The sequence below is a fragment of the Ichthyophthirius multifiliis genome (assembly GCF_000220395.1).
Source record: "Ichthyophthirius multifiliis unplaced genomic scaffold scaff_1120509251425, whole genome shotgun sequence".
Taxonomy (NCBI): domain Eukaryota; phylum Ciliophora; class Oligohymenophorea; order Hymenostomatida; genus Ichthyophthirius; species Ichthyophthirius multifiliis.
In genome coordinates, this window is record NW_004085886.1 from 29,319 (window position 1) to 45,798 (window position 16,480).

The following is a 16,480-nucleotide window of genomic DNA, read 5'->3' on the forward strand; positions in this document are numbered from 1 at the left end:
TTTTTTAAGGAAAAATAAAAATAAGTTACTTAAATTTAATAAATATAAAAAAATTATTAAAGTTCTTCATCGAAAATGGAATATGATTTGAATTGTATTTAATATAAAAGAATAATTAAATTTTTTTTATTTAAAAAATTAAATTAAAGGTTTAACAGAAAGTTAAAGGAAAAAAACATAAGAAATAAAAAATATAAAAGGAATTTGCTAAATGATATTAGATTAAAGAACTGATATTGAATAGTTTTTTTTAGAGGCAGTTGATTAAGTAAAAGAAGACTATTTTTAAAGAATTAATTTTTAAACTTAATAAAGTAAAATTGAAAACAAAAATTAAGTAGTTAACAATTTATTTTAAAGTAATTATTTAAGCAGATAATAGTCTTTAAAAGTAAAAAAAATCATAATTTATTTTATTTTCACTTTAATTATAGGATGAAATTACATCAAAATAAAAATTTAATATTTTGAAGTTAAATTAAGAAGAAAAGGACAAAATTTTAAGGCTTCTTTTCTAAAAAGTTAATTCTTAATAATTATTGAAACCTTGGAGATCAAGTTAAAATTATAATCAAATATATTATAGTACATAGAAAGATTAAATGATAAATGATGCTTAAGCTAATTAATTTTATAATGAAAGTATTGAAGATAATATTTAATATGATATTTGAATTTTTTTATTTTTTAAAAAAATAAATATATTTTATTATTTTAAATTTTACAAAATACTAAAATAATATTTTTATTTATAAATCTTATACTTGTATATTTTTGTTTTATTATAAAGTTTAATACTTTATTAAATTCTTTTATTTTTTTATATTAAATTTTTTATGTTATTATAAATTTTTATTTTATTAGTAATTGTATTAAAATTAGTTAAAAAATATAAATTAAATTATTTAATTGGTAAATTTATATATTTTTTTTATGTTTATTTTATAAAAATCTTTTATTTTATATATTTATATGAATCCTATACTTTATATTATTTTCATATTATAATGCGTTTATATTAAATAAAATATATTAAAAATTATAATTTTCTTTCTAAAAAATATAATTTATAACAAATATTTTATATAAAATAAATATATTAATAAAATACTCTATTTAATATGAATAATTTATAAATAACATAATATAAAATATTAAAAACAAATATAATAATATATAATACTAATAATATATAAAATACCTATTTTAATAAATAAAAATATTAGAAATAATTTTATATAAAACAGTTATTTATTTTTAATATTAAAATATTATAGTTTATAATATATATATATACTAAATATTTTTTAAATTAAATTTTTATTTATTGTATTGTAAAAAAAATTAAAATATTATTATTATTTACTTAATTATAAATAAAAAACAAATAAATTTAATTAATATATTATACTATTAAATAAAAATGCAAAATAGCTATAGTTTATCTGATCAAAATCCATAAATAGTGTTTGTTTGTGGTAAAAAAATAAATATTAAAAAAAAATATATAAGCAAGTCTAATTAATTAAAAGGTGGTCCTGGTAGCGGAAAAAAGACATAATGTGAAAGACTTGTTCGCGATTATCACTTTTATCACATATCTATAGATGATTTAGTCCGTGATGAAATCAAAAAGTATTAAAAAAAACAACAAAAAATTAAAAAATAAATAAATAGAGAAACTCCAGAAGGATTAAGATTTAAAGAATCAGCAGCTAAAGGAGGTTAAGTTCTCGATGATTTAGTAGTAAATTTAATATTAATGCAGATAAAATCCAAAAAGTCATTGGTAAAATAAAATAATAATAAAAAAATATTACATTTAAAAATAGAAATATTTAATTGATGGATTTCCTCAAGGAATAAACTAAGCTTTAATATATGAGCGAAAATTTAAAGAAATTGAATTTATATTAAATTTATAAGTATCTGATGAAATTCTTAAAGAACGTCTTTTATCTAGAGGATAAGCAAGCAGCCTTGCAGATGATAATGAGTTAGCAATAATGAACCAAATAAATACTTTTCATGGAATTACATAACCAGTGTTAGATTTTTATGAGAATTTAGGGAAGGTATGTACAATAGATGGAAGTAAAGAAATAGATGAAGTATTCAAAAAAATAGAAGAGATGATAAAACCAAATATAATATTCATGTACGGTCCTCCTTGTATAGGTAAAAGTGAAATAAGTCGAAGTTTAAGCGATAAAACTAAATATATGTATATAAATATGAGTAGTTTTAAAAAGCAACATGGAAATTTCAAAAGTGATAACGAATTAGTCAATAAATTAATGAATTATTTAGAAAATGCGCCATAAAAGAATTTTATAATTGACGATTTTTTTGAAGAAAAAGAAAATGTGGAAATATTTTTGTTGCATTTTTGTAAACCATGGAAGGTTTTTCATTTTGATTTTCAAAAATATTTTGTAAATTAGAGAATAGTTTAGTTTTCAAAAAAGGAAAAAGAAAGACTTGAAAAAATAGCTGATTATGAAAAATATATTTAAAATAAAAGTTCTATCTTATCTTTAATACAAAAGCAAGACTTCTTTTTTTAAATTAATAACTTTGTTTCTGTTTCTGATTTATAAAAATCAATTCTACTTTAAATTAAGCCTTTAGTACTTTATTCTAATGCAAATGATATTGGCTTATAAGAAAAATACATATAATTATTGTAAAAAGAAAGATATTTTATAAATATTGATGTAGATAAATAAATATCACTCGAAATTTCAAGAGGGACTGTTTTAGGAAATAAAATGAAAGCCTTCGAATAGACTGGATAGGAAATTCCATGGAGATAATAATCAGAAATGATACAGAAAATTTTATTTATGAACCCTACCCAATAAAGAAAATTTATAATAAGTAATTTAAAAGAAAAAAATGTTGAAAATTTACAAAAAGAATTTAACTTTTCTTTTGATTTTTATGTTAATTTCACATAAGGAGATTAAAATAATAATAATGATAACTAAGTTTATTTTAAAAAAATAAATCCTCTTTTAGATTTTTATTCTAAAGGAAAATACATCGAAATTATCGAGCCAAAACTTGAAATTTTAGATTTTTATATAAATACAAGACCATTTTATGGATTTGTCTTAGGCCCTCAAGGCTGCGGAAAGACAACAATAAGCAAATATATAGCAAATTAATATAATTACTAACTTATTGATTGGGAGCAAACTATTGAAATGTTAAAAGTAAAGCTAGGAGGCGAAGAAGGGCCTTTAGAAGAAATATCCTATGTATAATTAGAAAAATACTTCTACGAAAAAATGCAAAAAGAAAAAGATAATGGGCGTTTTTTATTTGACGGATGGCATTAATAATATTCTTTTGCAAACTTCTAAGCTTTTTTGAATAAAATGGGTTTGCCTCCTACTTTTTTAGTCTTTTTCTAAACTGAGAAAGAAGCATTTACCTAAAAATATAAAGTTAAAAACGAAATAGCAGAACTTCAGGAAGAAGACATTGCAAAAATAGATGAAATACTTAATAATTGGTCTCAATACGAAAATATGATTCTTTAAATTTCCCAATAAAAATTCGGAATGGAGCTGATAATTTTAAAGGGAAAAACAATAACCGAAACCCAAAAAGAAATAAAAAAAAATAGTTTCTTTTCCAAAAAATTAATCCTAGTAAATAATTATATACACCCATCATTTAATGAAAAATCTCTATTTTTAAAAACCATGCTCTTAAATTTCTGTTTTAGTAAAAAAATAGCATTTATTGACATTATAGATCTTTAAAAAATACACTATAACTTAAAAATAGACACTAAAATACACGAAAGAACCCACTAAGAATACTAAATGAGAAATACTTCTTTAAATCCAGAATTTCCTTCCAATTATACCCCAAAACTGATAATTGAAGTCGTTTAAAATTATCTTAAAAAACTCTAAAAATCTCCTCCTTAAATTCTTATTTATGGATATCCTTCAGGAGATACTCCTTTGGAAAGGTCATAAAATGAACTTATGTACCCAAGAGCAAGCGATGAGATTTTTTTAGTCGAAAAAGAATTAGGAGCGATTCGAATGCTTTGTGTTTTGACCGATAAATAAGTACATTGGTAGATCTAAGATTAAGAATGGGAACTCTAAGTGCCTGAAAAAGAATAAAAAAACCAAAAAGACGACGAAAAGAAAGATGATGGGGAAGAAATAGAATAAAAATAGGAAGATGATGGAGAAAATAACGTTAAAAAATTCAATATTTATGATTATTAATGGACTAAAAGTGATGGTATTCCGAAAACAGTACCTTAATGGTTTAATAAAATAAAAAAAACAATCAAAAAGCATGTTTCTTTATTAGAATAAGAAGAACCCTATATAAATGGATTTAATAAATTAACTGAATTTTTGAACGTTATTAATGATGAAAATAATCCATTAAATTAAAAAGATTAAGATTATAATAAATGTAATATTTTTGTTCAGTTCAGATATGAAAATGTTGAAGAAGAAACAGAAAAAGAACCTGAAAGAATTCCTTTCAAATTTATTGAACCTGTAAAAGAATAATAATAAGTAATTTAAGATGCTCCTTAAGATATAAACGAAGATAATAATGATGCTTAAGAAAATGTTCCTTTCCCTGAAAACATGTAAGAAGAATAGGAATAAGAAAATGAATGAATTTTTATTTTATTTAAAAAAAAATAAAAAATCTTTTATTATATTTTTAGTTTTTCTTAAATAATATTTATTAAAAAAAAAAAAATATTATTTAGTTTTTTTTTTTTTTTGAAATTCAAAATTTATATTAGCTTTCTTTAATTATTTCTAAAAGTTAGTCTTAATTTAATTCTTATTATAGCTTTGCTTAATCTATATCATCTTTATATAACTCTTAATTTAATATATTTATCATTTACTTATTTATTTTATTAGATATATAAATTTTTATTTTATATAAAGTTTTTTTTTTACAATAATTTATTCATCTGATATATTAGTTAATTTTAAATTATTTACTACTTTTCTTAAACTAGAATATGTAATTTTATTTTCTTTTTGATCTTTTAAATTGTTAAATAAAATAGGTAAATATTATTAAACTAAAATTTATGAATTTTCATTTTATAAAGAGCTTTTTTTTTCTTTAGTTTTTGTGATTAATTATTATTGCTATTTTAATTTGTTTCCTATTCTTACTCTTACTTTTTTATTGGCAATTTTTTAATATTTTGGCGTTTGCTTTATATTTTTTAAGAATCCATAATTGAGTTTTTTTTTAAATATTAAAATTCTTTAATGTTATTAATATCACAAATATAATCTTCATCATTATTATTACTTTAAAATCCGCTTTCGTCTTTTTCTGATGTATATATGTTTTCCTATTTAATATTTATAATAATTAATTATATTATTATTACTTCTTCTTCTATTTTTGATTTTCTTTATCTTTTCAGCATTTTTTTTTTTTGGTTTTTTTTTTAATACTAATAACATAAAAATATAAATTTTAAATCCAAATTATAAAAAAGATTATAATTTTAAAAATGTTATAAATAATGAAAAATAATATAATAATAACAAAATAAAAATATAATATTAGCAGAAAAAAATAATTTATAAATATTTATTGAATATTTAATTATTTTTTAATAGAATTAGATAAAATTATCAATATAAACTTAAAAACAATTAAAATTGAACTATTAAACTATGATAAAATCAGTATAGAAAAAATTATTATTTTTTTTTTCATAAAATAAAATATATTTTACATTAAAACATTAATATTAATTCATTTTATTATAATTAAATATAGAAAATATATTATTTTTATTGTTTACTGTAAATTATTTAAATAATGTATTTTCAAATAAAATATATTTCGAATTAATATTTATAAATAAATACTTAATTAATACAACAAATAAATAAAAAAATAATTAAATCTTTGTAAGAAAAAAAAACAAAAAAATATAAATAAAAATAAAAAAAAAAAAATTAATATAAAGAATTATTTAAAAACAACAAATAAAATATAAAAAAATCAATAAATAAATTGAAAAATATGACAAACTAAATTGAGTCAGTTTAAGATTCACATGTTGCTCCTAATCTTCATAATTTTCATCATTCAGCAGATTAAGAATGGTAACATTAGGAACCTTTAATAGTTTTCTTTATATTTTTCGGTTTATTTTTCGGAGGAATTCTTCGTTAAGTAAACTAAGTTACAAAGATACCTTATACTCCAATGTTAATAATTTTAGGAATAATTTTTGCAATTTATCGTGACGATTTAGGTAATTCTATATATATATATATATAAACGAACAAACAAAACAAGGTTTTATTGGAGATTCAATAAAGATTTGGAGTGGTATAAATCCTCATATGATTCTATTTATATTTATTCCCGTTCTAATATTTGAAAGTGGATTTAATTGTGACTGGTATGTATTCAAACGCGCTTTAATTAACATTATACTCTTGGCCGCACCTGGAGTATTTATAGGTTCAATATTTTTAGCTGTATGCTTAAAAGTATTTCTTTCGTATGATGATATATCCTGGTATGGAGCCTTAACTATGGGATCAATATTATGTGCAACAGATCCAGTAGCCGTAGTTGCTTTATTAAAAGAATTAGGAGCTTCTGTATAACTCAATACCTTAATTGAAGGAGAAAGTTTACTAAATGACGGAACCGCAATGGTATTTTATTAATTATTTATAAATTTAGAAAAAGGAAAAAGTAGTTCACCAGTAGATATTTTTTTAGGATTTTGCAGAACCTCATTAGGAGGTCCTTTATTGGGAATTTTTATGGGAATATTGGGGTCTTATTGGATTCGTAGAATTATAAGGGATGACGTATTGACATCTACTGTAACTTTTATTGTATGCTATATATGCTTTTATCTTGCAGAATTCTCCTTTTTGGCTGTTTCAGGAATACTCTCTATTGTTGTTTTAGGTCTTTTCATGAGCGCAAATGGAAAAACGAAAATATATCCAGAAAGTGAACATGCAGTTCACACAGTTTGGTCGTTCGCTCAATATGGCTGCGAGACTTTAATATTTTTATTAACTGGAGTACTAATTGGAGTCGAAATTGTAGGACAATCAACAATTGTAATGTCCGATTGGTTCAAGATGTTTATTTTTTGGATTTTTATGATAATAGTAAGATGGTTAATGATAATAATTTTAATGCCATTATTAAGAAAATCCGGTTATCCAATAACTCGATCCGAAATTTACGTAATTGTCTGGGGTGGGCTAAGAGGTGCTTTAGGATTAACACTATCTCTAATGGTATTAGTTGACTAAGAAATAGAAAGTATTCGTTTGAAATAATTAACAGTTTTTTATATGGCAGGAGCAGCGACTTTGACTCTTTTAGTAAACGGAACTACTTGTGGTGCTTTAGTTAATTATTTAAGGATTATAGAGGTAACTGATGTGAAAAAACGTTTGGTTTAAAATTCAATGAGAAATATGATTAATGTCTGTAATGATAAGCTAAAGAAATTAAAAAGTGATTAATTTTTATAACTCGCAGACTGGAATAAAGTCGAAAAAATAAGTGGATTAGACGAATTGAAAACTGAAATGTATAGATCCCAAGAAGGAGTTAATATTAGTTAGAGAAAATCTACTTATGCCGCAATTAATAAAAAGGAATTACTAAATGAAATCAGATTTAGGTTATTGAGATCTATGAAAGGCCTCTTTTGGGAAAACTATGAATCTGGTTAACTCTCAGCTAATTCAGTTAAACTTCTTGACGAAGTAATAAATATAGCTTTAGATGATACATAAAATCCTTTAAAATTATGGGATTTAATTTTTATTAACTTTACTAATTTATCTTATTTATAATTAATGTTTACTATTAATAATTGGATTATTATAGGTATATTTAAATATTTTTTTTAAATTAAAAACAATTTTTAAGGTTCTATGGCTAAAACATATATTACTCATCATCTTTCATTTGTATATGAAGTTGTTTCTTGCTTTATAATTTGCGCTCATGAAATTGAAGAAATACAAAATTATTTACCTTTATCTAAAAGTTACATAGAAGAAGTAGGGGAAGAACTATAAAACAGTGTTAAACTCGCCGAACATTATATAGCTGAACTTTCTGACAATTTCCCTCAAATCATAAAGTCAATTCATACAAAGAGAGCTGCAAACGGTTTAATAGAGGCTTAAAAACATTTCCTCCGTAACTATAAGACTAAAGGTTATATAGATGATACCGATTATGTATAATTCCGTAAAAGAATTGATTCTAAAGCCGTAAATTTAGAAAATATGTAATTTGATTGGGTACTTCCTACATTTTAATCAATATTATTGCAATTTCCAATATTTAGTTCTTTAACAGACGATTAACTAAAGTTATTATAATAGAATTAAAAAGTACGTACATTCGAAACAAACGAAGAAATATATACAAAAGGATAACCTTTCAGAAATATTTATGTAATAACATAAGGAACAGTAGACGATAAAATAACAGATTTATTTTCTATTACATTGGGTATAGGTGGATTTCTTTCGTTTGCAAACTGTGTTTCTGAAACTGATGAAGTATCCTCTTCTACAGCTGTAGCAGTAACTTCAGTGAAAACTAACTGTATTCCTTTCTCGATTATTAAATAAATCATGAAGCAAAATAGAGTATTTGAGTAAAAAATGTATATGAAAAGTATGATTTATTTCGTTAGAATTAATCCTGAAAACGCTGGTCCTTTAAAAGTTCTTAATGAAAATAATCTTAATGATTATTGCGAACATGCAGAGTTCTTCTCACTTGTATAAACTCAAAATATAACTTTCGAACATGGTGCTTATCTTATTGCAGGTTAAATAAAAGATTCTTCGAATGGGAATGTATTTAAATAATTTTCCTATATTTATCCTTCTAGTAATAACCATTTGGCTTTAGAAGATGTATACGTTATTAAGTTTATGGGAGATATAAGACATAAAGTTACTGTTATGGACTCTACTGCTGAAGAAAAAGGATATCTTAAGTATTAAGCTGAAAATCAAGAAAAACAAAAATCTAATGTAATTGAAATGTAATAAATGCATTGATTTTTCTTGTTTTTTATATATTTATTTGAATTTTATATTTTTTATTTTATTTTATCCATTTGCTAATATTTATAAAACTTTTATTAATATTAATTATTATCTTTATAATTTTTTTTTTATCACAAAAATTATGAAAATAAATATAAGAATTTTTTTTTAATCATAAAAATTTATAATTAAATTTTTTTATTGTATAAAATTTTATTTTAATAAACTTTTTTCATTATAAAATTTATAATTATATATATAAATATTTTTATTTCTAAAGGTTTTTAAATGATTAAACTTTAAATATAATATTAATGAAAAAATCTAAATAAAAATTAGAATTAAAAAAAAATAGTTATTTTAATATATATATTTAGTCTTTATTGATTAAGGTCTCTAAATATTAAGGTCATTTATTAATATTTTTTAAAATTTATCAGAAATTAAACAAGTTTATGTTAGAATTTTTTTTTGAGGTAAATTCTTAATCAAAATAATAAAAAAAAAAAAAATTATATATTAGTTTTGAATTTAAATATATAATAATTTTTTATGGAGTTTAAGTTAATATATTTTTTCTTGATATAAAATATTTTTAATGATATATAAATTATACAAATAAACAAAATTAAAAAAATATTATGTTAAATTATATTTCATAACAAAAAAAAAAAAAATTTAATTAAATTATATAAATATCAAATTAATTAAAATAAAAATAATATATTTTTATACAAATAAAAATTTTTAATTATATAATTATTATAAAAATCTAAATAAAATTAGATTATATAAAAATTTAAATAAAAATAAAATATAAATATAAATTAAAAAATAAATATAAATATATATATTTATAAATATATATTACATATATATTATTTATTTATATATATCTATATATATATTTTCATATATATATAATTTTTATTTTATATCCTTATATTATATATTTTAATTTACATTTTTTATTTTTTTCTTTTGTGATATATAAATATTAATTTTTTATATACTTTTTTAAATATATAAGATATTTTATTATTTATCGAATTTATTTATTTTATTTAATATTTTAATCTTTACATCTACTTTTTATATATATATATATATATTTTAATTATATAACACTTATAATTCTTTTTTTATAATTTTTTTATAATACTAATAATTAGATTTATTTTTAAAATATCAAACTTATATATTAAATCAATATACAAAATAACTTAAATTTATAAACTTTTTAATTTAATTTTTTTTTATTTCATATATTTTTACAAGTTTAATTTAATCTTTTAATTAAAGGTTAAATATTTTAAAAGAATATTATTTTAAATAATCTATTTTTTATATGTGATTTTTTTCTTATTGATATTAGATGAAATTATTTTATTTTTTTTAATTTTATATTCTCTTTTAATATTTTTTTTAAGACACAATAATTTTTATTTTTTGTTTGATATTTATATGTTTTTTTTTAATATATATTAAGCACATTTAGCAATAAATGTTTCAATTTATTATTTCTTTCTTTTAATTTAGTAAAATTCATTGTATATATTATAATCAATCTCTAAATGTGATTTATAAAAATTTTATATAATATTCGCTTCCATATAAATTTTGTGAGATTATATATATTTAAGTATTTAATTTTAATATATTTAATTTACATACTAAAAAAGTTAAACCAAATTATAATATTGCTACAATAATTAATAATAAAAATATAGAACAGAAATATAATATTTCTTCTATTTTTCATTTTAATATTCTTATCTTTCAAAAGGTTAATGATTTTTGGCTAAATTAAGGTCTAGCTTTTCTGTAAATTATAGAGTTTATAATATTAATTTATTAAAAAAGTTAACTATAAATATAGCTCATATTAAGAATATGCAAAATAATATTGTTTATTTATATTCTTTATTATATCGAAAAAAGTAAAAATTAAAATGTATATTATTATTAAAAAATAATTTTATAATATATATATTGTTTTTTTTTTTTGACTGAAATTAAATAAATAAATATATTTTTTTTTAGGAAATAATTAAAATAATGCTTTTTTATATTTATTTTTGTAATTTAAAAATGTTTATTTAATTGAATTATTTATGTTTATAAATATAATTAAAAAATATATATTTTTTTTAATTTTGAAAAACAATATTATTATAAAAAATAAAAATTTATTTTTTATATTCATTATATCAATTAATATATTTTTTAACTTATATTTTAATTCCAATTAATTAATTTGTTAGAATTTTATTGAATCCATTAGTTTTAAAGCGCTTCTTCTACATTAATTCTTTTATTTGGATCTATTATTAACAATTAATTTATAAATTGCTTAGCATCTTAACTAATAAAATCCGGATATTAGAATTTTACCTCAATAAAAATAAATTAAAATAAATTAAAAAATTAAAATAATTAAAATAAAATAAATATTATAAATAAAATAATTAAAGAAATTATAAAATTGAATACATCAAAAATATCTTAATTTGTTGATATTGGATTTAATATATCAAAAGGTAATTATCCTATATATATAATTAAATTAAAAAAATAAAAAAAAATATATAATAGAAACCGGTTAATAATTCATAAGTTAAGACTCCAATGCTCCACATATCGACTTTAAAATCATAATTTTATCCTTAAAAAATTTCAGGTGAAACATAATCTAAAGTACCACAAAAAGTTTTTCTTTTTTCCTTTGTACAAACTGACCATCCAAAATCGCTTATTTTTAATACACCAAAACAGTTAAGAATATTCTCAGGTTTTAAATCTCTGTGAATAATTCCTAAAGAATGTAAATATTATAAACCTTCACAAATCTATCTTGTATAAAAAACGGCTTTATCTTCACAAATCTATTTTTCTTTTTTTATTTCTTTTTGAATGTTTCCTTATTCTGATAATTCTAATAAAAGGTATATGTTTTACTAGTCTTCTAAAAATCCATACATTTTCAAAACATTTGGATGGTTTAAATATGTTTATATTTTTATTTCTTAAAATATTTATTGTTAAATACCATTTTATATTATGGTTTTTTTGCTTATCTGTTTTATTGCAAGAATAAAGTTTGTATCAATATGTCTAATTTATTTAAAAATATATATATATATATATACATTTATATTAAGTAATTTTTTAACTTTGATAAATATACACTACCAAATTTTCCTCTTCCTAAACATTTTCCTATTTAAAAATCACTTATACAAGTCTTTTTTTAAAAAATATTTCTTTGTAAATTAATGTATTATCCTTCTATTTATTCTTATTAAAATTTATTTTATAGTTAAATTATTTAAAATTTTTTTTATTTTAAATTTTATTCTTATATGTGAATTTTATTTATATTGAATAAATTTGATAATTATTTAGAAGGCTTTACTTAATCAAAAATACTATTCTATAACTATTTACATTTTTATTCTTTTTCTGCACAATAAAATTACTAAATATTAGGAAATATACACTTATCTAAATTCAAACTCTAATCTTTAATTTTTTCGATAGAATCTTAATTATTATATTCTTAAGGATTGTTTATATCATTAGTGTTAAATTAACATAAATTTAAAGTAAAATTATTATTTTATATTGATAATGGAGGATTAGAATTATATATTTTTATATTTGGAGAATTCTAAATATAATCAAACTGTTGTTGTTGTTGTTAGTTTTAAACATATATACTACTTTTGAGAGAATTTAAAGGATTTTAAAGCGCATAAGAAGACCTTAAATTTTAATAATCGCTTAAAAACATATTACTAATAAATATATATTAAAAATATTTATAAAATAATAGTGTACTTTAATTTATTAAAAAACTATAAACTCTCTTTTTTTTTGACTCGTTATTTATCATAAGCATTAAAATTCATTTGAAAAATTTTTTTTTCTTTATTTTAATATATGCTATCATATTTTTTCTATTCGATTCTTAAGCTTTTGTACATATTTTCATTATTATTAATATGTAAATTCAAATTCTTTTTATATTAACTAATAATTTTTTAGAAATTATTGTCCGAGTTATTAAATTTATTTTAATATTAATTTATCTACTTTTATTTGTTAATAAAAATAAATTTTTCATATTGTTAATCTTTTTCAATTTTTTTCTTTTCTTTAATAATACTTTTAATATCTTAGGATTTATTCATATACAAATCAAATTTTGAATTCAAAAGATTATTTTCTTTTTTATTAATAGAACTTTTTTTAAAAAATGAGCTTTGTCTTTATATAAAAGAGTTTTAATGAAAAGATTTACTGGTCTTTAGACTGTATTAATTTTAATATACAATCATATAAATATATATTTTTACAGATTAACGCTTTGCCTCAAATTTTTATAATTATACTAATTTTTTAATTCTAATAACTATTGGTTTATGCTATTTTGCTGACTGTTTAAATTCAATGAATTCTTCAAACTGTTTATCAAAACATTATCATTATCATTATACGCGATTGTTAAACTATTTTTTAATTTATTTTGAATATTTATTTTAAGATAATTTTAGTCATTAATTTCATTTTTTTTAAATAGGCATTCATTTTTTTTAGTCTCATTAATTAATTTAGATTAAAATTTCGAATTTTAATCCAAATGACTACTAAATCCTTTTTTTAAAGATATGTTGTTTAAATATTATAAATGAGATTTTGGTGTGAATTTACTTTTCTATTTATTATTTATTTAACTTTTATTAAATATATTAATATCTATATTTGAGTTATTCATTTTTATTATTAATATTTTAAAAAATATTTAATTATTTTTTATAATTAGTATTATTTGTTTAAAAATAATTTTGAATATTTAATTATTTTTATTATTGTATAATTTCGATATTTTAACATATGGATAAAAAATTAATTAATCAATATTTACAATAAAATAATATGATATTTAATTGAATAGTTTAACATTTATATAATATTATAAAATGTCTAAAAAATTTTATTTTTAAAAAATAATTATTTTTAATAATTACGAATATACTAAAAAAATTAAAAAATTTACTATAAAAATTATTCTACAAGATAAAACAAAATAAAAGTTATATAATTATATATATTTTATCATAGAAAATATTCAGGTATATTTTTTTTTGCAATTATACCTTTGTTATCCTTTTTTTATAATTAAAAATATAAATAATTAATGAAAACAGAAAAAATAGGCATACCTATTCAGCTGCTTCGAAAGTTTTAAATGTCTTCTATAGATTTTCATCTAATTCTAATATAGCTGCAATATTTCCACATCTATAACAATAGTTAGGAGCAGACCATACAGTAGAAAGTTAATCATTAAACATATTTTTGAATCCATCCATAATCAACTAATGTGACCTAGTAATTAATTCCACATTATTATGTCTATTAAATTCTTCAACAACATCTTACCCAAATAAATATCCAGCGCCTCTAGGACTTACAGCCCAACCTTCGATTTCTAAAAATTAAAAATAATTAAATAAAATATCAACTTAAAAACATATAAAAAACAATTAAAACAAAAAAAACAAAAAACAAAAAACAAAAAATATAAATAAAATATGTGTACTTATTTACCATCTGGATCGCTCCACATTAAATCACACATAGCTCCATCATGAGGTACTTCTTATTTTCTATCAATAACTATAATCTATAAAATAATAAAAAAAAAATATTAATCAAAAAAAATATATATGTCTATATACATCATCCAAAGTTTTTATTAAAGGTGAAAGTCCTCCATGGACACTATAAAATTTATCTTCTATAATTGCTGAAAGAGATAAATAATCAAAAATTTCAGTACAATATCTCCAAACATTTAAAGAACCAAATTTTCTAAGACATTCATCATAAAAACCATAAACTTAAGTTATTTATCTACTTTCATGATTTCCACGGACTAATGTCATTCTATCTGGATATCTAACCTTTTTATTTTTTATTTTTTATTGATATATTAAATAAAGTACTTTTAATGCTAGTAATAATAAAAATGTTTCTACTGAATGATAACCTCTATCTACAAAATCCCCCAAAAATAAATAATTTGTATCTGGACATTCTCCTCCAACTGTAAAAAGTTCTATTAGATCATAAAATTAACCATGAATATCTCCACATATCTTTTTTATTTACTTGCTTTATTTTTTTTTATTTTTTTATTTACTGTAACAGGTGCATCTACTCTTTGTACATTACTTTCTTCGACTAATATTTCTCTCGCTTTATTGCATAAAATTTTTACTTCACTTTCTTTTATATACTCACATTTTTTCAATGTTTCTATTATTTAATCTAAATCAGTTACATTTGCCATTATATGATTGTTAAAATATTTTATTTTGTTTTTTAATAAATGTTATAATTTATAATTTAATTATATTTTCTTTACAAATTTTATTTTTATTTATTTAAATTTGTTTTATATATTAATAATGAAATTATAAAATATGAATTATTATAAATAAAATTTAAAAAAAATATTATTAGATAAATAAATATTTAAAAATTTCTCAAAATATGAATTAAAAATTTAATTAATTTAAAGTTCAATAAAAATTAAAAATAATATAAATTATAGTAAATTATTTATTTTGAGATTATAATTTTTTTTTATGTATTATTTTTTTATATTTTCTATAATTTATTTTATATACTCAATATACTAAAAAAAAGGAAATTATCTATTTTTTATCGCTTTTTTTATTAATTTTTTTTAAAAAATATAAATATATTAATACATATAATATACAGTTTTAAATATTGTTGATATTTTATTAATATATTATGATTTAAATATATTGTTTAATAATAAACTCATAATTTATATAATTATATATTTTAAAAAATAAATTATATTTATTTTAGATTTAATAGATATAATATATATATTTTCTTTTTAATATAATAAATATATAAAACAATTTTAATTCTTAATAATTTAATTTTAATATAAATAATAATAAAAAATATAAGACATATTGATTATTATATTGGTAATGTAATAATTTAATTTTAATATTATATATATATATTAAATAAATAATATAAGATATATTACTTATATATTTTTTTTTTAATACAATTAACAAAATATTGATGTTAAAAATTGGTAAAAAACTTTTTTAATTATTTTATTTAAGAAAAAATTATATTATTATATAAAAAATAAAAAAATAAATATAAGTAATATAAAATACAATTGTTAATTTATATTTATATATAATTTTTTTTTAGTATTATTTATATATTTTTTTCTAACAATATTTTTAAAATTTCTTTTAAAATTTAAAATTTTATCTTTTTTTAATTTCTGTAACTATGTATTTTCATCATATTCAAAATAA

At 18.4% G+C, this 16,480-nt stretch overlaps 3 protein-coding genes across 3 annotated transcripts, besides 24 other annotated features; 2 read left to right on the forward strand and 1 right to left on the reverse strand. All coding sequences in view use genetic code 6, as the record gives it.

Annotated features, from left to right (window-relative positions):
• Positions 1-800: 800 nt before the first annotated feature.
• Positions 801-847: a microsatellite.
• Positions 827-863: a microsatellite.
• Positions 864-1,074: 211 nt separating this feature from the next.
• Positions 1,075-1,110: a microsatellite.
• A 7-nt stretch (positions 1,111-1,117) lies between these two features.
• Positions 1,118-1,178: a microsatellite.
• Positions 1,118-1,180: a microsatellite.
• Positions 1,118-1,188: a microsatellite.
• Positions 1,118-1,196: a microsatellite.
• Positions 1,135-1,200: a microsatellite.
• A 223-nt stretch (positions 1,201-1,423) lies between these two features.
• IMG5_201010 (hypothetical protein) lies at positions 1,424-4,667 on the forward strand (the record flags this gene model as incomplete). The annotated part of the gene is made up of 4 exons (XM_004023995.1): positions 1,424-1,478; positions 1,533-1,635; positions 1,678-1,789; positions 1,833-4,667. The coding sequence occupies 4 exons, from the start codon at positions 1,424-1,426 to the stop codon at positions 4,665-4,667; spliced, it is 3,105 nt and encodes a 1,034-aa protein (XP_004024044.1).
• A 256-nt stretch (positions 4,668-4,923) lies between these two features.
• Positions 4,924-4,960: a microsatellite.
• A 590-nt stretch (positions 4,961-5,550) lies between these two features.
• Positions 5,551-5,602: a microsatellite.
• Positions 5,603-5,947: 345 nt separating this feature from the next.
• Positions 5,948-5,990: a microsatellite.
• Positions 5,948-6,036: a microsatellite.
• A 21-nt stretch (positions 6,037-6,057) lies between these two features.
• On the forward strand, positions 6,058-9,177 carry IMG5_201020 (sodium hydrogen exchanger family protein, putative; the record flags this gene model as incomplete). Its single annotated transcript, XM_004023996.1, has 2 exons — positions 6,058-6,292; positions 6,337-9,177. The coding sequence occupies 2 exons, from the start codon at positions 6,058-6,060 to the stop codon at positions 9,102-9,104; spliced, it is 3,003 nt and encodes a 1,000-aa protein (XP_004024045.1). The 3' UTR covers positions 9,105-9,177.
• A 706-nt stretch (positions 9,178-9,883) lies between these two features.
• Positions 9,884-9,939: a microsatellite.
• Positions 9,888-9,946: a microsatellite.
• Positions 9,931-10,015: a microsatellite.
• Positions 9,937-10,047: a microsatellite.
• Positions 10,048-11,493: 1,446 nt separating this feature from the next.
• Positions 11,494-11,537: a microsatellite.
• Positions 11,494-11,560: a microsatellite.
• Positions 11,498-11,565: a microsatellite.
• Positions 11,499-11,572: a microsatellite.
• Positions 11,573-12,393: 821 nt separating this feature from the next.
• Positions 12,394-12,444: a microsatellite.
• A 1,635-nt stretch (positions 12,445-14,079) lies between these two features.
• Positions 14,080-14,115: a microsatellite.
• Positions 14,116-14,210: 95 nt separating this feature from the next.
• IMG5_201030 (protein phosphatase, putative) lies at positions 14,211-15,450 on the reverse strand (the record flags this gene model as incomplete). Its single annotated transcript, XM_004023997.1, has 5 exons — positions 14,211-14,261; positions 14,318-14,586; positions 14,706-14,781; positions 14,837-15,256; positions 15,301-15,450. The coding sequence occupies 5 exons, from the start codon at positions 15,448-15,450 to the stop codon at positions 14,211-14,213; spliced, it is 966 nt and encodes a 321-aa protein (XP_004024046.1).
• Positions 14,651-14,677: a microsatellite.
• Positions 14,790-14,824: a microsatellite.
• Positions 15,451-16,480: the final 1,030 nt, after the last annotated feature.